Here is a 27,310-nt window from a genome sequence, read left to right on the forward strand (position 1 = left end):
TATGTCTTCCCTAACCACCGGATGCAACAAATACCTTTTCAACGGATCTAAATGTTTGTGAAGAACTGGATTTATATGGTCAGCTATTTGCTCTCTCCTGGATAATATTATCAAATAAAATTGTAAATATTTAAATAAAAAATTATGTATTTGTAACAGGTATAGATTCTGAAAAATACCTATAGCACGCAAATAAAAATTGCATAAGATAAAAAAGACCATGTCAACAATAATTATTGTACGTGATTCAAGAGTCTTGCTGCACACTACTCTTGCTACAGCATCCTTGTACTTTACGCATACGTATCCATCGGCACAAAAGAATAGAGGTAAAAAATAGCAGAAATCAAATCATCAACGCAAATCAACAATGATTGTAAAATTGTATGCAAATTGTTTTTTTTCCCCGAATTTCTTCTTTTAGGGAAAACTAGGTTTGACATGTTTGTAAAAAATTGAGCTAAGATCACGGAATGGACAGAATTATTCAGTCAGTTCCATGGTCGAAAAAATTAAGTGTTTATAAAGTAAAAAAGAGAATATTAACATGTCCTTAAAAGCACAGCATAAAATAGACAAAGTTCTTATTCATTCAGTTCCAAAAAAAGTTTTCACGAAGCGAAAAATACCGAATCAACAGGTTTATCATACAGGGGAACCCAGGTTATTCGGAACATATTCCAGAAAAAACAACTTTTGTGTAATGCGTCCCAGATTACAGGAACTTTTGGGTACAATCATACACAAACAGAAGTTCAAGTGGTTAATAAATTTTCTTCATTTTCATAAAGGTAATAAGAAAAGTATGGGTTCTATTTTTTGGGGCTCACCCTGTACATTAAGCTCAAGGTGCTCCCGAAATATTCATACCAAGATGGCGCACAACCTGAACATAGTATGTGTACCAGGTTAGGTTTATTCAGGTTGCGTGTCATCTTGGTACGAATACAACCGGAGCGCCGGACTAAAAGCACATAACATAGATATAGACAAAAAATAAATGATTTCAAGGTACCTTGAAGGGGTGACTGGTGATCCATATGTCTTTGGAGTAACAGGGGTGCCTAATTCACTCACGGGAGTACCAGGGATGCCAGGAGTGGAAAGTGAGATATTGGAAGCGCTTGTTCTAAGTCCAGCAGATCCAACATGACACATGGAAAAGGTCTCGCCAAGGTTTGCGCATCTGAAAATCAAGTTTGAGAATTTACAGTTTGGTTAAATAATACTTAATTACAGGATTTGACAAGTGATTTATTTCTTGTATAATTATACAAAAGATGGACAGGTTTCAAATTTGTAATTATTTTCCCATTGCATGTTAAAATCGCTTTAAGCATAATTGCACAATCGTGTGCTTTCTGACACTTGAATGCTGTATTACTGGATATCCTACATGGCCTTCAGGTATAATCTGCAAAAGTTTTCATGATTGAAAAATGTGTTTCATGACATATTTTCTCATAGCCACACCTGTTATGCATAAAGTACAGATTTCATATATCACTGCTAATTTGGGATTACCATATATAGTATGTATAATATTGTATGTTTTTCTAGACTAAAACAAGTAAGTGCAAAGAACAACAAGTAAATAACATCAGATCACCTAAAATTCAGAGACCTAAAATTCAAATCGCACCGAATGGACAAGAGATTTTACCTCCATAACCATCCAATAGCCACTTCTATCAAGCCTTGTTCGAAGTATACATAATAAAACACGAATGCAAAAATAATAACTAAATTTCAAAAAAAAATCTATGCAAAACAAAATATAAGTTCACCTTAATGTTGTTGTCATGACCAGCCTTCCATCAATATAAACGTTCAAGGTACCGTTGCTCCCAAATGGACGTTTTGCTGGATGGTGAACAATGTGTAGACAATGCTAGAGAAAGTAAAACAGAAAATCATACAACAACTCAGTAAACATCAGTTAAACTACGAAGTTAAAAAAAAGAAACATATAATAGAAAGCAATACAAAAATCAAAAAGCAAGTAAATTACATAAAAGTTTTTATGTTCTAAAGAGGCTGGGAAGACTCGCTGTAATATATAAATCTTTCACAGAAGCTGTGGAAATAAGCGGCACAAATTCTTCTGTGTGAGAAAAACGAAATTTGTATTAATTTATGCCAGACTGATCTTGATAATAATGTATCCAATATATTCATAATCATATTTTTGTTTTCGTACAAAAATTATTCAAATGTGTCATTGCTTTGAGTAAATTTTAAATGAACTAAAGACCTACCCATTTGTTGTCGATCAAAGGTGCTTCATTCAACTTCACAGTTAAATAATTCTTCTTATTGCAAACAGCAATGACAAGTTCACATTCAGGAGTGAAAAATGCTTCCATACCAGTCCCAGATGATGAGAAAAAACTAAACAAAAAAGTAGAATAAAGCTAATTATCATAAATGTATAACACTAACTTATGCTTCTTGCTATTAACAAGACTCTGCAAAAGCCTAACAATATCTAATGATAGGTAACGGGCAAATATTGTCAGAAGAAATCTTTTTGCTTTGGCATAATTGCACCCTAGGTGGCATAAGATTGGAACACAACACAATTAAGTCAAAAGTCGTAGTGATAAGTAGGTAGGGTCGCAAACAGTTCATGGGGTCGCTGAGGTATGGTAGAGGCTGGATGTACAAAACATCTAAGATTTGACATACCATGTTAAATTTAGCAGTTTGTACCATGGATTACTGTAAAACAGGACCATAGGCATGCTCCTCTATGCTTATGCTACATTGTTTTGTGACATCACATCACTGTTTGGTTTTAGCTTATTTTACCTAATACCACCACATTATCAAACTCAAAAGTCCACTGGAAGAAGCTCTAAAGTTTCATGAAAAATATATGCCTATATTGACCAAGGGTCGCACTAGACACTTGAAAATTGTCCTTGGGGTCGTCTTGAAAAAAGCTTGGGAACCCCTGCTTTAACCACTAGGCCAGGGGTGTAACCATAAGAGGGTGTGGGTCGGAATGCCCCTCCCCTTTAAATAAATGAAAAAAATACATAGCAAATTTAGCAAGCCTGAAATGCTTTTTAGACACTAAAAAGACTCTTGAAAACCTTCTTTCCCAGCCTTCGACTGCATCGCACCCGCTGGCTGTCATGGTCTATCTTAGCCTTTTAAAAATTTCAGAACCCCCTCTTTGGAAAATACCTCGATACTCTCCTGTACTAGGCCACCACACCAGGATAAAGATCTTGGATTCAAGCCCCATAAATCAGGTTGTCCTACCACCTACCTATACAACTGTCTCCTACATTTACTCCTTCTTTTCATATGAGGATGAAAGTTCAGACACAACCAAGCATGAAATGAGAATCCAGATCCTCCCCATTTTTTGATCTCTGGAACTGTGATGCCCTGGGAAAGAATTTTTTTGAATATCATATTCAACAAAGGATGGACACAAGTCATTTTATATGAGACAGAAATTTCACAACTGTACGATTTTACATGATGAAAATGGCTAAAATTTTCCTGAAATCTGACTATATTTTATACACCAAATTGGGAATGATTCAATGACCTATCAATAAATCCACAATGGTAATATCATATTTTTAAAATACTAGCAACACTATCCATAATATAGGTCAGCATTAAATATTTAGCAACACTTGATTCATTTTGTCTCTGTATATATTAAATGCATGGGAGCAGAGCTGTGGATTTTAGGTCACTAGCAGAATTGTAAAATTTCGAAAAAATTTTCTGACAACACAGCCTTGTGTGAGCTCCTATACACATTGTCAAACACTAACTAGCACAGAAACTACATAGTCATAGTAGAGTTTATTTTTTCCATCCAGGTAAAAAAAATAACATGCAAAGTTCAAAGAAATAATGTTGAATACACATTTTGACTGGAGAAGGGAAGCTGCGGGAAACCAAAGCTGGTTATAAAGCGGCGACACCCAAGGTTCGAGTATCTAATTAAACATTTTAAGATTAACATTTTGATTATCGGAGTACCGGTATTATTGATAAGCGAGGCTTTGGTAGTCATACCACAGTGAATAATAAATGTGGTCAAACAACCAACATTGTGCAATACAGATTACATGTAATTACACCAACTGCAATAATTTATCATGAAACAAAGCAAAAAGATTCACTGAAACTTACAGAAGTAGAATCTTGTAAGTCAAAGAAGTGAGAAGATTTTCTTTCAGCGGTGTCTTTCCGAGCCATCGCAGATAAACTATGAAGCATCCGCCCAAAATAAGGATTCTGCAATATGAAAAACAAACTATGAATCAGTCAAAAATTGTTAATATATTTTGCCATTGAACAGAAAGAAAGAAAAAAACTAGCTTTTGAACTCCAAAGAAAATTTTTAGTGGACGTTAAAAGTTGGTAAAGAGGTTTCATTTCATCAGACTTCAGCTATGTATTTAAATTTCTCTATTCATAGGTGTTTTGCTTCAACAAAAATTAACTGGCAAGCTCTGAAATGATTCTCCTCAAAATATGGGTTTATTCTGGGAGAAAATTCTTTAAATAAATCTGCATAGTATAATACATACTATATTACAACATGTACTCAGCTAATCATAGTTAGAGCCAAAGTGCAGAATTTCACACAAACACAAGTTTAAATAAGCTAGAATTATACGAGACTAGACCATGCTTCACTGACAGCTGTGCACACAAAACCAACCTCACATAAATATTGATAAAATATGCGTATATGATCAAAAAAATTCCCTGTCATACTTTAACACTCTCCCTAAAGCATCGTAATTTGTGTATCATAAAATAAATGTGTTGTTAATTCGAAAATAATGAGAACTTCCGAGATTAAATAGAAGCAATCAAAGAACAAACCCAACTCACCAAATGCCTGTGTTGCTCTGAGTCTTGTCTCAATAGTTCAATATAGGCAGCAGTTTGTCTTGGAGACATTGAATATGTTCCTAGTAGTTCAATTAACTCAAGAAGGTGAAGTACCGTGCTCTTGTGTAAATGTGGGTGTGAGACAAGTATGACTAAAATGAAAATAGTGGGCCTGGTGATTAAGTGTTATACCAAACTAGTAACTTAGAAGTTCAACATTCAAACTAATAAGTCTATAGCAGGGGCATAGACAGGGGGGGAGGTTCCTTGCTACAACCATGGCCCTTACTTAGGAGTAGCTGCTTGTACAGGGCTTTTTTCAGAGCAAAAAACAAACTACATGGTTGTGACAACAGCAGCAAAACTAATATTTTTTTGATGATCAGTATTGCCTATGTAGGCTATATTATACTCATGAGATAGTTAAACCAAGACTAGGAAATACACGTCAAATTGTCTATTTGAAACAAATCTCAACTCCGGTAGAAAAAGTTTGTGAGGTTCTGTTTAGTATTCAACAAATAATTCAAACTTTCAGAAACCACAAAATTCGGAAATTGTTTTTTTTTCTTGTAAACTGAAGCGCCCTAATCAGTTTATGGTAAAATACAATAGAGCCTCATAGTCCTATTCCTTGCTGTTTACAAGCTCTATGTGTACTTGAGCCAACACCTCGATTAATTATAACTTTTCACATACCAAGAACTTTAGTAACGACTTTGCACAGACAAGCTATTATTTTATTTTCATTGCATGATGTGAATAATCTCTTCAATATACTGGCCAACCAGATCTGCTGCTCAACCTAGAAAACAAAATATCAAGATCACGCAAAAGAAGGCCATTTTTAAATGTTTGTAATATAACCTGTGCAATGACAAATGGAATCATCTCATAGTGGATTGCTTATTGTAATTTTGATGCCATGTTAGATATTGCAGTGATTTCAAATTTAAATAATTTAAATAACTTGAAGTTCGTAATAGCCGCTGGAAGGCTGATACATGCAGCCAAAATGTTGTTCTTGTTGGGTTGTTGTTGTAAAAAAAAATCTAAAATATAATAATATTCCTAAAGTATACTTATCAGCATAGTCAAAACAAAATTAATAAACATGCCTATTTGAGATGTCTAGTAGCACTGAAGTTCCTATTTACTCAGTAAACCCTTTAATCAAAACACATCTCCAAAACTAAAAGTGTCTTAGTTATGACTCATGTTTATTATTAATATTAGTTGTGACTTATATTTGTTTGTATTCGAAGGTTTCCAAAACAAACAAGGTAGCCTACTCCTGAAGAACGACTTTTGATAGATCATGTATCATAGTGTGTGGACGTCTTGAAGTATGCGCACCAAGATGTCGCACAACTTGAACCATAACCTGGTACACAACCTGAGATCAGGTTGTGCGCCATCTTGGTGTGCATACTTCAGGAGGTTCACAAACTATGATCCATGATCTATCAAAAGTTATTCCATAATCAAGCTATACAGGATATCCAACAAATCTCACCCGACACCACTGCAACACTAATTAAAAATTTTGCCACATTTTATAGTGATAACAATTGTATGTATAAATAAATTTTGTTGTAGAATAAATGAGAACTACAAGCACAAAAAGAACTATTAATAAACTAAGTCAAAGAAATTTTCAATTGTTATTACTATAAAATCGGACGGAACTTTTTGGACACTCTGTATATACTTACTTGCTTAATATCTGGCAGCCATTGCATCAACATTAAAACAACAAATATATTCTTGATTGGTTGTGGACGTTTCAACAACATTTGTGCTTCGACAGCCTAAAAGAAAAACAAACATTTAAAATATCAATAATTTGAATCTTACATTCAAAGACGATTAAATTGCTATTTTAAATACATTTTAGATTTCAACACATTATCAGTGATTGGTTGTCCAGAGTTTTGTTCTGAGTGTAAATGTAAAATTTATTTGGATTAAGATTAAGAAATTAGGCAGATGTTAATAAAGGATGAATATCTCGAGGGATAAGGCTTATCGGCTGGCATATGATGATGGACATAGAAAACAGAACAAAATTCGAGTTAAAAATAGAAGTAGGAGTATATATGTATGTGCGCATGTGTGTATGTATGTATGTGTATGTGTGTGCGTGTGTTGGCTATTTATGTGTGTGTGTGTGTATATGTATGTATCTGTATGCATGTGTATTCATGTGTATATGTGTGTATATGTGTGTGTGTGTGTATATTTGTTTACGTATACATATGGGTGTATATGCTTGTGTGTGTCTGTACAATATATGTATGTTTTGTATGTATGTATATGTGTTTTTGTGTGTGTATGTGAGAGTGTAGGTGTATGTGTGTATATGGTGGTGTGTATTTATGTATGTGTATATATATGTGTACCTATACATATGTAATGTGTGTATATGTCTGTGTATGTTTGTGAATGACACTATAATCACACTTGTGTACACTTTACACTTTTACAAATCCAAAGTTTAAAATAAAATTCAAAATAAAATAAAACCAACAAAAACATCAAACACAAAATACTAACCATATTTAAAAAAGAAATGAAAATCTCCTTGGTAGGAGTGCTCAATTCACGGATTCTTTCAAACAGAAAAGCATAACCTAGATCGTCTTGAAAATATTCCTGTTGACAGATGAATGTGCAATCATGCATGAAATGAGAAACAAAACATAATGAGAACATAAAACATGCAAAATAATGTTAAAATAAAAATATTTATATCAGAATCAACATGTGGAATATTTATTTAAATGGAAAAGAAAATAACAGAACATCTCTGTTCATAAGATTACCTCAAAAAATTTTCAAAAAAAAGTCAGGTTGTACCTACTCACTCAAAGAAATGGGAGTACTCCCGTAGTTTGTGTATCAGGTTAGGGTTAAGCCATTATTTTATTATGATTTTCCTTTTTTTGGTTCTATTACGAGTTCGGGGACTGTCTGTGTTAGCCAAGTGAATATACCCCCTGCCCATAGGTTTCAGTCCCTTTATAATACATGTATACAACGATGTAAAATAGGCGAACAAAATTAGTTATGTGCCAGAAAACCCAGTCGGCTGAAGACTTGAAATAAAATAAACAGTTTGAGATAATATGCCAAAACAAGATGGAGTGCATTCACTCAAGAGTTAATTCGCTCATCTCTGAGTGATTTTCCGGTTGACTACGGTAATGCCTATCACAACTGAAACTAGATAAAAAGTTTGGTGGTACATTTTGCGCCAGTAAACTTTGAACGACACAAGACTTTGAGCAGTTCAAAACAAAGCAATCACTATTTTATGTGTGAATGTAATACGAATGATTGAAATACCGTATATCCTCGCATATGAGTCGACACCATAAAAACCACCCTAAAATGGTGAAGTTATAAAAATTTGAATATGAGCCGACCCTATAAATTGTAAGCTCTTATCGTGAGAACTTGGTATCGTGAGCATGGTTCGAGTTGTAGCTGCTGGAATTAAGTTGGCATAAAGTCATTTCGTTTGAGTGCGATCAGAGTTATCACATATGAGTCGAATTTTTAGTGTGATCAGATAAGAGTTATGCGCAATTTTTTCAGTTTTAATTTCGGATTATATGCGAGGATTTATGGTATCCTAAAAATTTGTTCCTAATCAGTGTTTATAACAAAATTTGAAATCAGGATATAAATTGACGAAAACTCCATGCAGAAATGAATATATCTCAAATAACAATAAAAGCAAACAAACTGAATGAAATATATTTTATAAGAAATCTTACCTTAGCACTCATAGATCCTGCTACAAGTGCAGTCACAATATTAACAAATTGGACTGAAAATTGCTCAGATTCTTCAGTAGACAACCCTGAAATATGAATACCATTATAAAACGACCTGTGGCCAGTGGTGGGATTCAGCCGGTTTGCACCGGTTCTATAGAACCGTCTCACAGAATTTTATGAGATCAGCGAACCGGTTAGCATTACTGGTTTATTTGCTGAAAAATATATAAATTTTTGTAACAGAACTGGCTGAAAAATATGACTTTGTGATGGAACCAACTGACAAAAAATTTGAATCCCACCACTGCCTGTGGCCAAGGGTGCCACAGAACAGCTAGAGGGAGCCAAAATGCTAAAAGCACATCTGATTTTATTTTTCTCTTCACAAGAAAACTCCCAGTTCTTCCTAGATTCATTGCTCGAATTGTTTTATCATAAAAGGATTTGGATTCTACCAATCAAAATAATACTAGAAACACCACTGGAATAATAAACGAAGGCCCACATAATTAAATCTGTGAACTTACAAAAGGTAAGCAGAGCGTATTCCGAGCATATTCCTAATGCACGATGAGTCACACCTCCGAGCTGTAATGTACGTAATGTGCCAATTTTAATTGTCCCTCTTGTTAGTCGGATGATGATCAATTAACAAGATATAGACTTTACCTGGATTATAATTTTGAAGTACATTCTTCAATTGATTGAAGCAACCTTGTTGCAGCAACATCATTTGCAAAGCCGGTCGATCCAGGGTGTTGAGAAACTCTGGGATGAATCCTAAAGCAAATAGATAAATATCATACTTGGTATTAACTGTATCATTATTGTATTTCTGGCAACTAGCATTTTCACAGATGGCTAAGCATGATCTGTGATGTCATCAGTCACAGATGACTGATCATGACCTAACAGCTATGAAGGTGAAGTGGCCATGTGCTTTCTGTACTTGAGGACGCATTCTCGTTGGTGTGTCTTAGGAGTTACTTTGGTTATGTTTATAGGCATTCACAAGTTATACATTTATACCAAGTTAACAATTCTGGTTAAAGAAAAGATGAGATTCCAATAAGAAGATTTTTCCACATCAAAGACTCTGAAATGAATCCTAGGAGCAATAGATGAAAACTTTCTGATTGAAGATGAGGTATAGATAAGATTGAAAGATAAATTGTACATCGGCTAAGACATAGGACAGGATAGGATTTACATATTTATCCCGGAGGAGAGGAAAGCCGATAAGACGGCTTATCCATATGGCGAACCACGACCTCTCGTCCGGTTACCATTCCAAGTCGGGTATGGGATTAGTTTTACTGTATTGTTTGTTTTCGGAAGCATGGACTTGGTGGTGGAGGAAGCCGTAATCGACCAGCGGTTACGTGAACCACCCAACGACGGCGAGGAGTCCAGCAATCCTTTCGCACATAACCATCCCTGCATGGGATTCGAACCTGCGAACCCACGCAGAGTAATTAGAGGTGCGTGGCGAGCGTATTCCTAACGCTTAGCCCGTTGAGCCACACCGCCGCGCCACATACTCAAGTACACAAAGATAAGACAAAAAGAAGACAACTACACCAAGTGATGGTTGGTTCTGGCACCTTCCATCGCTATCAAGACTATGGAAGAATTAAATGGGTAAAGAATTCCTATGCTCCAGCTGGGCTAGTTGACGAATAAGGTGCTTTAATTTGTCATATCATCCAGTAGTCTTAGTGACTTTTTCATTCCATATATAAAAAACCTATCCCAGAAAAACTTACTTATCATTTGTAATTGCATATCTGTATTTCCATTTGCTTTTGTCAGGAGAGTAAAATATTCATCGAGAACATCTTTCACACTGATTTGTCTCTGATAATAAAAAAAAATTATTGACTTTTGTAAGAATTTAAAAAATGTAATTTGAATACAAAAAATTAGTATTCCATTCAATTCAACCATTAATAAACAAAAACTTACACTAAATAAATATTAAGTCAATAACACAGTGCGGCGTTCTGTTTGCTAAAGCGATATATTAAAATGTTGAGACCTAATAAACTTGATTTATTATTTTTCGGTCTGAATTTTAGACTATCATTTTGAAACGAGAGGAATAAACTTATATCTATAATATAGACATGGCAGCTACTGATACATTCAAATATGACATCTTTGGAGCAATGGCTTGCATTAAATCAACTAGTATAAATCCCATACATTGGTAAAATTTTATTAATAAAAAATAATATTTGAGAAAAATAACAGGCCAATGAATCTCAAAGAAAACTTTAACAAAAACATAACATATATTGCCGCAGTAAAACCAAAATAGCCAATGTCACATTTTTCAAAAATGGACTTTATGGATCTGTTGTCATTATGAACCAGGGTCTATCTTTCAGTTTCCGATTTTAGGTTTGGCTATAAGCCCAAACAACTACAAAAATGTGATTCTCACAAAACCCTTAAATGTGACATAAACTAATTTGATTCTACTATGCAGTATTAATATGGCCTTCATTATCAATTCCAACTACAGAACATTTTAAAGCGATTGGTCCAATTTAAAAGAGAAAACAAAATCTTGACCGCTAACGTTACCAACAATAATTTTTATCAGTACCTGATCAGGACCAGCATTATGTAGAACATGAACCATCTTTATAATCAATCTCAGAACGAGTCTTGCTCCCTCAACATCTTTGCTTTGGTTGAAACGCCTTGTAATTCCATCTCCTGATGATGGAATAAATTTTGGAAAATGTGGGGAAATCGATTGCAAAAGGTATTGGAGCACGCAAACCAAAATGTGAAACGGTAAAGCATATTATACATTATGTTGAGCAAAATAAAAAGAAAGAACTTTGCGTATGAAGTTATTATTTATTGAAAAAAACAGTCCTATGGCCAAAGACGACATAGCTGTAGAATGGTGAATGGTAGACCATGTAAATAGCTTTAGTTCCTTCAAAATTAGAAAGAATTTATGAATTTATTACATAAAGCAGATTCGAAAACATCAATGAAATGTGTAAAATTAAATCATTAATTTCTGGCCATCATTTACATAAAACAAATAAATTGAATTTTGATGTAACATTCCTTTAACAAACCTGAAATCTCAATCCTTGGCAAGCCCAGGGATAACTTTGGTTTTCCACTTTCTTGCTGTTGCTGTTGTTGTTGTTGTTGCTCAGTCGATGGTTTCACAGGTGAAGGCTGATTGCTGTGATCTTCAAGGCCCATGAAGCGTGAAAGAAAGCTTGAAAAAAGTAGTGACTAGTTAATAACAAAATACTGATTTGATATTTTTTGGTATTTTCGTACATCAATGACCCTTAATTAGAAATTAAATTCAGCTTCTGAAACCACAACCCAGACATGATCAATTACAAATCGTTTTCCAGATCAAGAAGAAATTAAATACAGGACTTACTTCAATAGTATGTCTAAAGTAGTTGATGAAGATGCCAATAAAGCATTCCTCTGAGATCCACAGAGTAATGCACCAAACATATGCAAAAAATGTCTCTGCAAATCATCGCTCAGTGAACGATCATGTGTTTGAAGTGTGCCTGGAAAAATTTGTAATGAAAATTGATAAGCTGACAGGTAGGCTATCCAAAAATAAAAAAATAGCCGCATGCATGGTTTCTTTCACTTCACACCCCACTCGGGGTGGAAAAATTGGTATGACGATGCAGGACTGGGAAGCGTCAGATCCCTGCAACAGATAAATTATAAAATGAAAATTTACTTTGAGATACTTCTGGTCAAGAATGACTGATAATGAGGAATTGGATGATTTTATTATACTGAAAGTTTTTATAATTTCTAGATCTAGATGTAAATGTGTGTGAGGACGTAGATACTTTATTCCACATTTTTAGTATGCATTTCTCTTATGGGTGATAAAACACATGTATCTTCCATTTTAGAGTACCTACAAAAATTTCAAATAGGTTTTGTTTGCCTCCCTGACATACTTGGATCTTGCTTTTATCATAATTTTTAGCAGATATGATTGCCTTTTATGCTGACTGACTATGGAATCAAAATAAACTTAACTACCGTAATGACATACAGTATACAAGGTGTGAACAAACTCTTAAAAATTTTGAATTTTAAAGGCAATTTATCAATACCCTTTAATTTGTTGGCGTCTATGGGTGAATTAAATAAAGTAAACAAACTCGGATATTGAGATATATATATTGAGATTGATAAAATTGAAACTGTAACAACAACAAAACTATATGAACATCCTCTACTACAGTGTTTTTCAACCGGGGTGCCGCGGCACACCGGTGTGCCGTTAAATATTGTCAGGGGTGCCGTGGGAAATTCTCCAAGTTGTATGTCTATGCGGTGTAGCGTCCGGCAGAGTAATCGTGTGGTACTGTTCTATATCAGACCGTGGCAGCATCTGGTGGCGATTATTTTTGTCTTTGTTTTTATTTGATTACTATTCGAGATGTACAATTCAACATCTTTCTTCAATGTTAAAAATCTTATATTTACAATAAAACACTTATATTGTGAATATTAGGTATTTTCGCCATATTTTCAGCTGGTAGTGTGCCGCGGGATTTTCTCACTGAAAAAAGTGTGCCTTGGCTCGAAAAAGGTTGAAAAACACTGCTCTACTACATAGTATATCCAATATCTTGGATTTATCATTTTAAATCACAGAGGAACCAATACATTATTTAAACCCAAAATAAGAACATAGGAAGTGAGCCAGACACTATCTGTTATGGTGGTAAATAATCTGATCCATGGGAGAAATCTATAATTCATAGAGCAGTTAATAGGTTTAGGCAGATGTTTAATAAAATGTTTAAATATATATATGCAAAATATTCAGTTAGACTTTGAAAACAACAAATTTGAATAATAGATATAGACAGCTGTTTAAAATGTTTCAAGAAAATATATGCTTGACAATTTAAAATGGGAAATTTTTAATTCTAAAAATATAATATCAGAATATCTTGCACCGCTATAAATATATATAATTCCCAGTAGAACGTCAGTGCTCACAGATGCGATATGAGTCCCATTTACCATATATCTTCGCATATAAGTAATGTTTGAAACTAAAAAAAAAGTTGCCAAACTAAGGGGTCGGCTTATAAGCGTATAACTCTGATTGCACTAAAAATTAAGCTTTTATGCGCATAAAACTCTTATATGTAATAACTCTCAGATAGTTTATTACTGTTGAGTGTTGATAATAGAAATAAAACATAACAATGTGTTATGATTTGTAGGGTTGACTTATAAGGAAAATTTTTATAAATTCACCGTCCAGGTAGATTTTAGGATGGCGGGCGGCTTAAACGAGTGACCAGTTTTTAGCAAATTGTCATCAAAAATAAAGTAAAACTAGACAAAAGGAAATTTTAATTCAATAAATATAATTTTAGAATATCATGAACCACTATAAATCAATCCAAAAACTTACCATAGAAAAATGGAATGATGTCAACATTCAAAAGTGGAGTTATGTTCTTATCTGTCTCAGCTTCCAATTCAGCTCTGAAAAATAAAAAAACGAAAAATTTAATATCAATTTAAGTATAAGACGGGAACGTCGAATAATTTGAATGTACATGTACGTGCTTATAGAAAGAGAAATAAGATGGAGGTTGTAATCGATGCAGAGAAGAAATAATAACATTATAATCTAGTGTCACTTTAAATATTTTCTATAATATGAAAATATTGTACAAAACTTTTTATAGAAATTATTTAAATTACCTATTAGGTTTAAATATCCATCGGAATATTATAGCCTTTTACATTCCGGAGTTCGTTTATGTAAGGCAGGGGTTCCCAAACCGTGACCCGGGTGACAATTTATAATGGCCTGTCGAACTTCAGTAAAAGAAATAGTTTAATCGTAAATAAATACTTATACGTTTACCACTTAATGTTTTCATCATTTTGCGCGTTAGATATCCCCAATTGTTGCGTCATTATCAGTTTAAGCACATGTATATTCGTAACAATTTAATTATGCCGGTATTTTAATAATACATACCGATATTAGGATTACATACGGCCCGCGGATAGTCACAGGTCTAGAGTGAAGTGTGAAAATACCTCATAATGAAGCTGTTGCCTTATGATTTCAGATGTTTGATTCACAACTACCAGTAATTTATTTTGACCAAGGGGAGACTTCTTAATTGATTAGTTTATGATTCATGATTTTTGCAAAAATATTTTGAGCATTATAACGATATCCGATTCTTGCTATTTTATCCTTGCTTTTAATTAAACACTACATAGGTATAGGAAACTATAGGGTGTCCATAAAGCCTTAAAATATTTTTAAAATTGCAAATTTATCGATGACATAATATTGTTTTGGCCCTCACAGACATATTAAATGAAATAAAAATACTTGAACAACTACTGATTAAAAAAACAACAAATCCGGTTAGGATATTATTGAGAACTGACTTCAAAACAAAATTGAAATTGTAAAGGGATTTTATGGACATCCTGTTTAGTATTTTTTACTCGATTGAAATTTTCAGAAAAACAAATACTATTGAGATTACAACTATAAATTTGGAATATTTTTCTCAGTTTCCAGTAAACTGAACAAAGCTAACGCTAAACCTTGAATTTTTGTTGAATGAGATAATCGTATTTGTGCTGATATCATATTGAACAACTTTTTAGGATTATTACAAAATGATTCAGGAATTATAACATGTCAGCAAACACAAAATTATGTTATTAACTGTAATAAATATTATGACATTTATATTTTGGTAATATAAATATTTTACTTTTTAACATCCTATTTATAAAACACTTCTAATATTCTGCATATACTGAGAACCCTGTAGGAAAAGTTAGGAATTAAAACATGGTCCTAGTCACTATTTGTTTGGTCTCCTCAATAGGGGGCTGAAGTTCTGCCACATATAGAAAGAAAGGAATATTTATAATGTTACAATTGCCATTTCTTTGCAACGGGCTATTGTGCACCTATATAGACTGAAAGTGGAATAAGGATGGAGATATTATGGTCCAAACAAACCCTAATCATCATTGAGAGACAATATCTATGGGCTGCCATGTGGACATCAGATGCGGTTTTTATTGCATCTACACAAGATATGTACTGCCAATCAAGTGCCGCCACAATCTAAAGTAAATTATTCTAATAAATTTCTTGTTTAATAATGTAAAATTGTAATAATTTGGGAATTATTAAACTATTCAATCCATTTTAGACATCACAGATTTCAAGAAATAGCTGTGGTACCATAATCCGCATTACTTCGTTATCATCATAATCATACACTTGGATTATACACATCAATGATAATTGACGACAAATTGATGACACAATAATTACAGATCAGACTGTTATGTCTAGGAATTCACTGCCTCAAGGCATTCATTTGTGACAAACCTACGTTGCATCATCTAAATTAACCACTTTAATAATCAATTCAGGAACCCCGGGCAATATCAATAATTTGCATATAATTACTTGTAATATTTTTATTCCTTGAAAGGTAAATTTAAAAGACCAAAAGTCAGTATTTTCATTTTAAAAATTAAAAAATGTTTTTCAAGAACTTCGTTTTTTCGTTTTTTTTGGTTCAGTCTTTCATAGTTGTTATAATTAAAGTCTCATATTAATTGGTATTTATTAGCACATATTGCATCACCATTATTCTACATGATTTTAATATTCTTTATCATTTAAATGTCTGCCAGTAACTTCCTTTACAAATAAGTGGCCTTGCTTTGAGAAAAATCCTCTTTATGGAACTTCACAGAATTCAATTTTCATAAATACAGATAGGCCAACTAAGCTCATCTCATCTAAGTTGTTGCAGTACAATTTGATTGATCTTCCACAAGGTATATCACATTCGACTTTATTATAAAAAAAAGGTTTGAAATGAGTGTTTTTCCAGCCTTTACACAACAAGCAAGATTTATAGACAGCGATCACAGGGGGGTTGCCAAGGGGGGTGCGGTTAAGAGTCGGAGAGGAGAGGTTGTTTTGTGAAAGGTTGCGACCTTTCCACTTCAATTTTGCGGGGTTTAAATGAAATATCTTTCCAGATTGAACCAATGCCTCAACCACCTGGTCATCATGTCTATGTGATGCATACACAGTTTTCAATTATCAATATGATTAACATAATTGTATAAAAAGTTCTATATTTTAAATTGAACAATGTATGATCTACCGTATTTATTAAAGCAATATCTACAGAAATCACAGTCTTCAACAAAAAAAAATGTTTGAAGGAAATTTACTCGAAGCAAGGTCAACACTCACTAAAAAAAAAAGAAGATTGGTCTCTGAGCAATGCTAGAAACGACCACTAAACGACCAAGAGCTGAAAATTAGAAGTTGAAAATTGTAGAAAAAAAATTGATGTTTATAATCTATTAATAAAGCGTAATCTGCAGCAAATCACAGTCATCAAAGCAATTACAATATTCATATGTTCACTAGGCCTAATATTTCTATATTCATCTATGAGTGATTTATGAACGGTAATAATTTTCTATGAATCACACACAGATCATTAATAAGAAATGGATCTTAGATGCAGAAAACTCATCAAACCCAACACAAAGTTAGAACAAACCTTGGCAATGCTTGTAACGAGAGGCTGAAATGACGAATTTATATATTTATTGAAAGTTACAGAGTGTCCCCCCCAAGGTATCCCCTTGGAAAATGAAGCGCCAGTGGCAGGGGAGGTATATCCAAACTGAGGCTCCGGAGGTGGAGCTAGGGCAAGGGTGGGCAAGGATTTTGTACCAGGGGCCGAAAATTCTGCCCACCTCGACTGGCGGGCCATGTGAGTATAGCGTAATAATACTTGAACTATATTCACAGTTACAAACGCAAAAGTGGAAAACAATAAGCCTCGTGACAATCTAAATTTAATCACAATCTCAACAGATTCTTCAAGCTATATTTTAACTAAATCATAATAATTTGGTTCTAGTTTAGTTGTGGCAGCATCAGGCGGGCCAGATTAAATTACCCAATAGGCTGGATTTTGCCTGTGGGCGGTAGTTTGCCCATGTCAGAGCTAGAGTCGCTGAGGTTTAATTAAACCAGCTCCCCAGCCCTGTTCAAAACATAATAATTCAAAAAAGAAAAAAAATCAAATATCATATAATGAAGTTACCCTCTCAATCTCTTTCTCCATGTATGAAGAGGATCATACAGACATTCACAAAGATACAAAGCATGATGTAGGAATGTTTCCAGTCTTTGTAATGTTTTTGCATCCTCCGAGTTCCCTCCAGTAATCTGAAAATTAAGTTTAATTTCCAGGAATTGAAATAGTTAGACCTGTGGTTCCCAATTTTCTATATCTTGCGACCCCCTTCTGTAGGTTTGGGCACTCCTGACAGTCACCAATGGTTATCAGTCCAGTGGTATTTATAGTGTTGCTTTGATTGGTGTAATTCCAAGTCTGATTATGTTCAAACAACTAATGCTCAGCAAAGGGAAAACACTCTGTGAAATAACCTTATCAAGCAATAAACTAAGAAGAACAGGGAGTTTAGAAAAGGAAAAGGAAAATCAGTTTTGCCACTGGCATGGTGACCCCCCAACTGCTCTGTGGCACCCTTGGTGAGCCACAGGCGCTCTATATAATAGAACTGGACTGCTAGGCTACCAGGGCAAGAGACATTCTTCTTCAATTAAAGTCATCTAATTACTATTTTCTCCCATAGGATTACCAAGAAAAAAGTTACTATAATTCTTTTTATAGTTCCATTCTCAAAGAAAGTGATTTGTCTGGTAATATAAATTTTATGAATCACATAAAAAAAATTAATTCCAACTGAACGAGATTGTGGAATAATAATATTCACTACAATTAAAAGCCTGTCAAAAACTCTTTCTAAACAATTTAAATTTACCCCAAAAAGTCAACAAACAATATAGATTTTATATAATAATATAAAGGGTAGTCACTAGAAAAACAGAAAATTTAAAAAAAGTCAGATAAGATCATGAATAAAATGCGTACAAGTTTAGGTTGAATTGGAACGACATCCCACAAGTTAACCTCCGAAAGGCTACACATGATTGGACTTCTAGGTTTAGACTCTTGTTCTGGACGACACAGACGACATTTCGAGCATCTATGAGTGTAATATAACATATGCTTTTGAAAAACTTTGTATAAGTGATTCTTTGTAAAAATAAATAGCTGTTTGATAAATTTTCTGTTTTCCAACGACCACCCTGTATGATTTATATAAAGATCAACAAAATAAAACTTACCAATTGTACTACATATGATGCGACATTCAGAACAAGACCAACAAGACTTGCTGATGAGAGAAGCTTCAAGTTTTCATGATTCCTAAACATTAAAGAATTTTGCTATTATTTTAATAAAATAAAACATTTATTAAATTAAGCCAACCCCTAAAACGCCCTAAATGGTAAATTCACAAAAATTAGCATATAAGTTGACCCTACAAATCGTAACACGCCGTATGCATCTATCATAGCAAATGATTACAGAAATGAATATAATAGTTTATAAAAGTTGAGAACAGAACAAGCCGATAGTTACGATATGATGGACATAGGCATCTTTTATTCTTGATAAGTAGCTGGGGCTTCATTATAAAAAGCAAACTTGGCAGGTGGTAAAAAAGCTGTCACATTTGAATTAAAACAACTATGAAACCGTTGAAATTTAATACAACATGAACACACACGCCATTACTTAAAATACTGCTTGGAAAGTACCTCTTTTGAAATAACAGACTTCGCTTTGTGGAACCACATTTAATTTACATTCCAATACGCATCATGTCATGGAAATAAAACAAATACAAACAACGTGTAAGTCACTGACATGTATTATCACAATGTACCCAAGCTTCAACAAGTCAGAGTACAAAAACTATCTTTTCTTTTTTGTAATTTGTTTTGTAATTACATATATTATCACAAGAGTTGAGCAAATTCAAATAACGAATAGTGAATCAAATATAAAAATACATAAATGTGTGTTTACACTTATATTTATGTATTATCAAAATGTCACAAGCATATTGAACCCAAGAAAACAGTTTTTCCATAGGGTTTTTTCACTTTAGGTATATATCGGCTGGCTATATTAATAAATCAATACGCAGGCCTTAATTGGCCTCCAGGGCCGCGGTTTGGGAACCAATGCCTTATAACATCTTCTAAAATTAGATCTACTGCTGAAGTATTGAAAATCTACGTGATCCATTAATAAAAATCTTTCTTTATGTACAGAAATCCTCAAGTAAATATTTAATAACATAATACTAGATTGAAGTTTTTCATTTATATTTCTTGAGTAGTCACAAAAAAGTAAACAAGGACATTGATACAGCACTTGAACCTGGCATAAAAAATCAAACCATAATATTCATCTAAGCCAGTCATTTTTAGTTTGAAAAAAAAACATATTTGATGGTTATTAAATCTATAGATATGACAAGAACATAGTAGATTTCAATTTAAGGTTACCTACTAGTTACTACCTTATTAAGTTAATATGCTTTGATGGATTTCTGAAGAATTAGGATCCAAGAACCATGTAATAAGAAGCTGAACAAGTGACATATTATAGAGAAAAATTCTAACAAGCAGAATAACGAAATATGGAAATATGCCTAATTTGAGGTAATTATGTATACTGAATAGATATGTAAATGGCAGCAATTTAGGGAAAAACTGTGAGAAAAAAAACGGAGGGAACCATATAATATATGGTAACATATTATGTTAAGATAGATACGGTACTTCCACTTCAACAATTACCACTCAAAAAAACATCATCATTCAAAGTTAAACTGACTTATCAATAGCAATTTTTAAATTTTGACATACTTGCAAATAACAGAGAGAGATTTGACAAGGTTAGTTGCATAGACAACTTTCTCTGGCTTAAAACTGTTCTTGTCAACTGATAGAGCAGCAGTATTGAAGTAATCACGAATCCCCATTAGCTGACGATTAATAGCCTGAAAAAAGAAGAGTTTTGAATATAATAGGATTTTCACTATCACTCTGGGAGACAGGAAAGTTGATAAGACGGCTTAATAATATGGTTAATCATGGCTTCTCATCCAGTTTCAGTCCAAATTGCATTTTTAGTAACTTTTGGTAATATAAATTTTATGAATCACATAAGAAAAATTCATTGAACGAGATTGTGGAATAATAATATTCACTACAATTAAAAGCCTGTCAAAAACTCTTTCTAAACAATTTAAATTTGCCCAAAAAGTCAACAAACAATATAGATTTTATATAATAATATACAAGGTAGTCACTAGAAAAACCGAAAATTTAAAAAAAGTCAGATATTTCATATATTTCAGATAATTACGAGTGAGTGGGCATGGCTAAATTCTCTTGCAAAGGAGATTTAAATGTCTACACAATGGATATTGTTCAATTTTATTGTCGAGTTACTCTATTTAATACCTTTGTATCAAAGTTTTCTAATCTGATTGAATAAAAATTAGAAATAATTCCTCCTACAGTTTAGTAACTAGAAATAAAAAAACAATAGTATTCATCTACTTTAAAATTATTAATAAATTTGTACAGGATATGATTCATATCACAATCGAAGTTGTGACCCTACCTGCAAAAACCCATCCGGTAGTTCAGATAAATTTGGTGGCCCCAATTCTGCGTCAGAATCTTTTGGATTTGATAAAAGATCAACCAATTGCTTGGCTGCTTTTGCTTTATCAGCCTGAAATATAAAAGATGATTTAAGGAGATGAAACATTAACCATCAAGGAGTAAAAATATTATGTTACATCATTAAAGGTGCCCGTAGTGTGTGTACCAGGTTAGGGTTACACCATAACCATATTCCGATTTTCCTTATTTTAGTTCTATTACGAGTTCGGGGGCTGTCTGTGTTAAACAAGTGAATATAACATAGGTATGACTCGTATGAGGTATGTTGCCTGCGAGCTGTGACGATGCCTCTCTACAAGTTTGCAGTCAGAATAAATTGAATCTTACTTATTAATGTCACATTTGGAACAATTTGAAACAAGAAAGCTCGTATTAAGTTCAAACTTAGATATACGATTGACTAGCATTCTCTCAAACTGGTGACAAGCACAAAACTTTACTAGAGATACATGAGAAATGTAAACATATCTATCATATCTGAAGTCGTATATCAAGCTCGACCCAAGGTATACCGTTGACCAACAACAGCATGTGAGACTGCTGTTCTCAAAGAGGTATTGCAACAATGAATGAATCATTGGTCAAGTTGACTAAAGCAAAAATCAAATCAGCAGAAAATCTTTGCTGTGACGCAAATTCTCAAAATTAGTGAAGTTATAATATTAAAACAACCACTATCAAGTCAGTGAGAAGTACCGGTATATGACAATATAAAAGTAAGTCTTTATTAAAGAGAAACATGTTTATTAACAACTAAAAATATAACTATGGATAAGTTGGAGAGAAAAGTGATTCTTTTGTCACAAAAATTCAGCAAAATAATAAGTGGCTAGCAGTCTTGAAATTTTTTCCACAAAACGACAATAATTGTTGAAGAAGGATCCAAAAATACCTCCTTGCACAATAAATTGATAAAAATGAATCCAACAAAGAAGTACGACAAAATAACAGTAATGCTGGGTTATTACTGATTAAGCACATCAAAAGCCAAGGTCAATCAGCAGAAACCCTTGTGGTAACACAATTTTCCAAATCTGCAGCTACTGTGGAAAAAAAATAGTACTTCCGCACCAACTTTTATGACAAAATTTTGCAAACCCGTTCTAAGGTTCATTCAATGCCCAATAAATTGAATTACATATTCACAACCATGCTTAAATATCAGCCTAGGTGAACGAAGTGTCTGAGCGGCTGCAAAAATTGCAATTGTTACGTATTCGTTGACTAGGGCAATAAACAAGGAAATCGATGCTCTGGGAAACATCCTTACAGTAACATTTCTTTACAAAATAGCAATTTTGCCAAATTATTCCAAGATTCATTATTATATCTCCAATAAATCGAATCATAAGGAAAATTATTAATCACAACTAACCCCCTCGGTGACGGTTACATTCGAATCTCGTTTGACATCGACGAGTTCAAAGTTCAGGTCGATGATTCCCTCGTAGACGTGAGCAAATTCTTGAATGTATCTTTGTAGATATTGCGCTTCATTCTGTAAAAATAGGAAAATTTAGATCTAGAGAATAAGGATGACCTTGGGGTGCTCCGGGAGTATGTGTACCAATATGGAGGTAACTAATTTTGTTCGCCTACGTTACATCAAGCTGTGTAAAGAAACTGAAGCCTAAGGGCAGGGGGTATATTCACTTGGCTAACACACACAGTCCTCGAACTCGTAATAGAACTAAAATAGGGAAAATCGAAATAAAATTATGCCCCAACCCTAACCTGGTACACACACTACGAGAGTATCAACCTTGTTCATACTAAACATAATGAAAATACGTTTGTTAGTGAGCAGTAAAACTCCAACCAAAACAGTTAGAAAGTAAGATAGGAAATGCAATTTCTGAGCTTATTCTTGGTAAATAGTTGGTGGTTTGTCTACCATGCTCGGCGTTAAAAACCCTTTTGACATTACACTGTAGAACTTACAGACTGAATTTGGAATTGTCAATTATTTTATTTCTGAAATGAACGTTTTCACCACAATGAAAAGCATTCAAATAATAACAATAAACTTTAAATTTCCTGGTACATAAAACCAAACCCTAATAAACCCTTTTAATATTACACCAGAATGTAAAGAATGTGATTGAATAGTAGAGTATTCAATTTTACAAACAGATTACATATTCTCACCACAAGAAAGAGCATTTTATTAACATTATTAATAACCATAAAACTTAAATTTAGTGCCTACAAAAGCATTTCAGAAATAAAATCAATAAAATAATAGTAAAAAGCACAGTGAATAGTTTCTCCCCTATTAAGGAACCAAAACCAACATTGATAATAAATCTTATTGTAACAAATCACATTAATAAATCTATTTGAAAATCATCATTTCCCAAATATTTTCTTACATGTTCAAATTTGCTGAAAATAAGATATGGATCACCGAACAAAAAGTGGAAAATAACACTGAACATTGACATAAGAATCACATGACTACCAAATTCACTAAAAGCTATTTATAGATTGATTTATTCTGGCATACAGAAATGTCAGGAAATGGCGGAGTGACACAAAACTTGATTAAATTTCACACAATAGAATACTATTACATATACAAAGCGATACTCCCGTAATGTATGTACCAGGTCAGGATTAGGCCATAATTTCTCCAGATTTTCCTTTTTTTTAGTTCTATTACAAGTTCGGGGACGGTCTCTGTTAGCCAAGTGAATATACCCCCTGCCCATAAGTTTCAGCCCCTTTATACAACTTAATGTAAAGTAGGCGAACAAAATTAGTTACCCGTCCCTCCATATTGGTACATATACTTTTGGAGCGCCTACAAATCACTAAAAACATTTTTACACAATTATCTTCAACTAAAATTACCTTTTCTTTGTCATCAAAACAAGAAACGTTATTCAAAAGAAAACCAGACATATTTTCACCGGTACAATTTCACCAATGTTATCTTCTGAACAACAGCTCTCTTTACAAAGCGATAATAATAATGAAGTCACAATCAAATGACAATGTATCATAATAGCGAACAGGAAATGGTCATCAAGCACACAGGAAACATACTGAGCTATGCAGCTTGATTGTGCCATAGGTGAAAATTTGACAATGCTAATCGCCATGGAAACACTAACTGGTAAGATATGGCTACAATCTAATCAAAAATATGTGTAAATTTGTAAAAAGCAATCATCATCGAATTCTCCAACAACCTGAGTGCTTGACCTGAAAAGGTATTGGCATATCTTATATCTACGATGATATAAATTACCTGATACTAACATCTAACTTATGAATAAATAATGTTATCTCAGTTTTTTGAAAATTTTAACTCTAGCCCTTCACCACCACCAATATGTGTTTTACTACATTTTTACTAAACCGTTCTCTAGTTCAGTGTTTCTCAAACAGTTGGGCTTACACGGGGGACTATTTTTTGAGAGGGCATAAAGCAAATTAAAAATGAAAGTATTTGTGATATTTGATCTCACCTGCCTTATTTTGGATATTTAAGTTCCACCCACAAATTTTCAATGTGTTTTTTGAACAAAACATACTTTCGCCTTATTATCTGTCATTTGTAGCTAATTCATTTTGAGGTGGGACATGAGACTTGACAATTGTTAAAAGGGGGCGTGGCTTGAAAAGTTTGAGAACCACTGCTCTGGTTGGTAGAAGAATTAGCATTTACCTGACCTCTAACTAAGCTAGACAAGGTCATTAGACAATTATAGTAGTTTTGTTACAAAGAAGCAAAAAAATATCTGTCATGATGTAATCGCTATCATTGAGCAAGAAAGGGCCGACAAATATAATAAAATATCAAAGATATGTCATTTTCAAAATTTCGTTACTGGGCAACACAAACACCAAAAGTAAACTCTCTTCCACATCCCAATACGTTTGTTTATTTATTATATATATATATTGATTGCAGTTCTGAGAGGATTCACAAAAATAATCTTATTTAAAGATTTTGCAGGCTTGCAGTTTATTGTTAGAATAGTATTCTTTCCACTTCAAGTTGAAATGTATGCCACATTTATAAAAAAAATCTATACTATTACTGGATTCACAAGTAAAAGTAAATAGCAGTTACGATTCTGAAATTTTCCTCTAGATGACATGAAAAGGGCGGAGGGCAGTTTGCATATCACAAATCATATTTTGCAGGGTGTTTCTTACCTCCCACCAAAAAAAATTTGCTTTCGAAGTATGTGCACCAAGATGGCGCCTAACCTGGTACAACTACTATGTTCAGGTTGTGCGCCATCTCGGTGCACATACTTCTGGAGGTCTAAATAAACTTGACACTGAAGTGTCTCTAGATTAGGCTCTACATGGCATGGATTCATTTTGACGGATGGGGGGAGGGGGGGAGTAGCCTACCGTATAAAAAAAACTCCTAGATCTAGTACCAATGAACTTTACCTTGATTGTATATAAAGTCCATAGTTCATAGAGGTGGTCAGTATTTCCCATGCTCAGTCCTTAGTATGTATCCTTATATTCCCAGCAAGTTTATCTGGGTGCTCCAACGATAATGTTAAGTTCACCAATATATCCATCTATTTACCCGTATTTTATTTACTAACTGCCATTCTAATGAGCATAAAACATGAAAATAATAAACAGCGCAGAATTCAATAATCAGATTTTTATACATTTTGAAAATTCCATAAAGATTGCCAAAATTTGTACAGAAAATCAGTGGGCACTTCAGGTGACAAATTAGTGAGTTTTCAATACAACCTGTAATAAGTCAGAACAGTGATTCTCAAGCAGTCGGGCGTGCCCCATAAGAAGGGCGTGAACAATTTTTTTAGAGGGCGTGAAGCTAATTAAAAATGAAATATTTGTTAGATTTGATCTTGCCCGCCTTATTTTGGGTATAATATTTTCTTATTTTGGATATTTATGGTCCATCTACGTATTGCAATGCGTTTTTTTGAATGAAACATTGCTTTACTATATGTTATTTCTAGCCTATTGTTAGCTAGTTATTTTTACGGTGGGACGCGAGACTTGAAAATTCTGAAAAGGGGCCACGGTTGAAGTAAAGTGGTTGATTTGGTTAATTATTTAGAAGGAGGGCATAGATCATTAATGTTTGAGAAACGCTGGCAAGTCTACTTTAGTGCAAATTGAAACCATATTCCTTACCGAAAAACATTGAAGCAGAAAGGAGCAGCATGGGCACCAAGCAATCAAGACACAATTGTACCGACCAGTCACACTCCGATAATTTTTGGTGTTAGGAGATCGGAAATGATAGTGAAGTAGATCAGACACAGGAATTGGACTGAGATGAAAATTCAGGTTTGATCATTTAAAAAAAATAAACCTGAAAATCTTAAATTAAGTGTCAGAAAAAGGGTGATGAGCATGCAATGCAGTATAGTCAGCTCAGTCACCATCATTCAACAGCTAATTACAGTATTTTTAAATTACTGGTGATAAATGAGAATAATGAATCACACAAATATTGAAATACTACAGTTTTATCATAAATAATATTTTTAGCTATTATTGTATGAAAAATTTTAAAACTTCGCCGAAGAAAATTTAACAGAAGTCAGAAAAGCACACAAAATAATAAATACATATAGACAGGGGTGTAGAAACCCTAGCTGTTTCGATCTAACTTGGCGAATAGAAATTTCAGACACCCCCCCCCCCCTTTTTTTTTGAAATTTTCTTGACACGACTTGGCATATAGGTTTCTTTGTTCATCGGTTTATTTGAGAAACTAGTTTAACTAAATGTTCCCTAACTTTTTTTCTAATAATTTAGTAACTTCTTAAATATTAATGAAAATCTTTACAGTAGCCAATGAAGCACATTGATAATTTATATTTCTAACCATAGTGACAGCGAATGAATATCGCAATTACTGAAATGAATTCATAATAAACGCAAATGAAATGAATAAAAATTCTATAAAAATTTAAAA

The 27,310-nt window shown here is 33.5% G+C and overlaps 1 protein-coding gene across 7 annotated transcripts in view; it reads right to left on the minus strand.

Moving 5' to 3' along the window:
• LOC120329518 (neurobeachin-like protein 1) overlaps positions 1–27,236 on the minus strand; it is a 75,487-nt gene extending 48,251 nt beyond the window's left edge. For 4 of the 7 annotated variants that reach the window (XM_078118886.1, XM_078118887.1, XM_078118885.1 and 1 more), the window contains exons 1-23: positions 25,789–27,236; positions 22,751–22,873; positions 21,311–21,424; positions 20,548–20,681; positions 18,952–19,033; positions 17,840–17,964; positions 14,116–14,189; positions 12,085–12,223; positions 11,762–11,910; positions 11,272–11,384; positions 10,427–10,517; positions 9,330–9,440; positions 8,658–8,743; positions 7,432–7,530; positions 6,591–6,686; positions 5,575–5,680; positions 4,876–5,027; positions 4,165–4,269; positions 3,278–3,399; positions 2,259–2,391; positions 1,788–1,891; positions 1,016–1,186; positions 35–97 (exon numbers count right to left, since the gene is read on the minus strand). In XM_078118886.1, the coding sequence (XP_077975012.1) occupies positions 35–97; positions 1,016–1,186; positions 1,788–1,891; positions 2,259–2,391; positions 3,278–3,399; positions 4,165–4,269; positions 4,876–5,027; positions 5,575–5,680; positions 6,591–6,686; positions 7,432–7,530; positions 8,658–8,743; positions 9,330–9,440; positions 10,427–10,517; positions 11,272–11,384; positions 11,762–11,910; positions 12,085–12,223; positions 14,116–14,189; positions 17,840–17,964; positions 18,952–19,033; positions 20,548–20,681; positions 21,311–21,424; positions 22,751–22,873; positions 25,789–25,839 (2,543 nt within the window). In that variant the 5' untranslated portion in view covers positions 25,840–27,236. The remainder of the gene's footprint in view (positions 1–34; positions 98–1,015; positions 1,187–1,787; positions 1,892–2,258; positions 2,392–3,277; positions 3,400–4,164; positions 4,270–4,875; positions 5,028–5,574; positions 5,681–6,590; positions 6,687–7,431; positions 7,531–8,657; positions 8,744–9,329; positions 9,441–10,426; positions 10,518–11,271; positions 11,385–11,761; positions 11,911–12,084; positions 12,224–14,115; positions 14,190–17,839; positions 17,965–18,951; positions 19,034–20,547; positions 20,682–21,310; positions 21,425–22,750; positions 22,874–25,788) is intronic. The other 3 variants (XM_078118891.1, XM_078118889.1, XM_078118890.1) reach the window with 2 other exon arrangements.
• Positions 27,237–27,310: the final 74 nt, after the last annotated feature.

The sequence above is a fragment of the Styela clava genome, chromosome 12 (assembly GCF_964204865.1).
Source record: "Styela clava chromosome 12, kaStyClav1.hap1.2, whole genome shotgun sequence".
NCBI classification, from domain to species: domain Eukaryota; kingdom Metazoa; phylum Chordata; class Ascidiacea; order Stolidobranchia; family Styelidae; genus Styela; species Styela clava.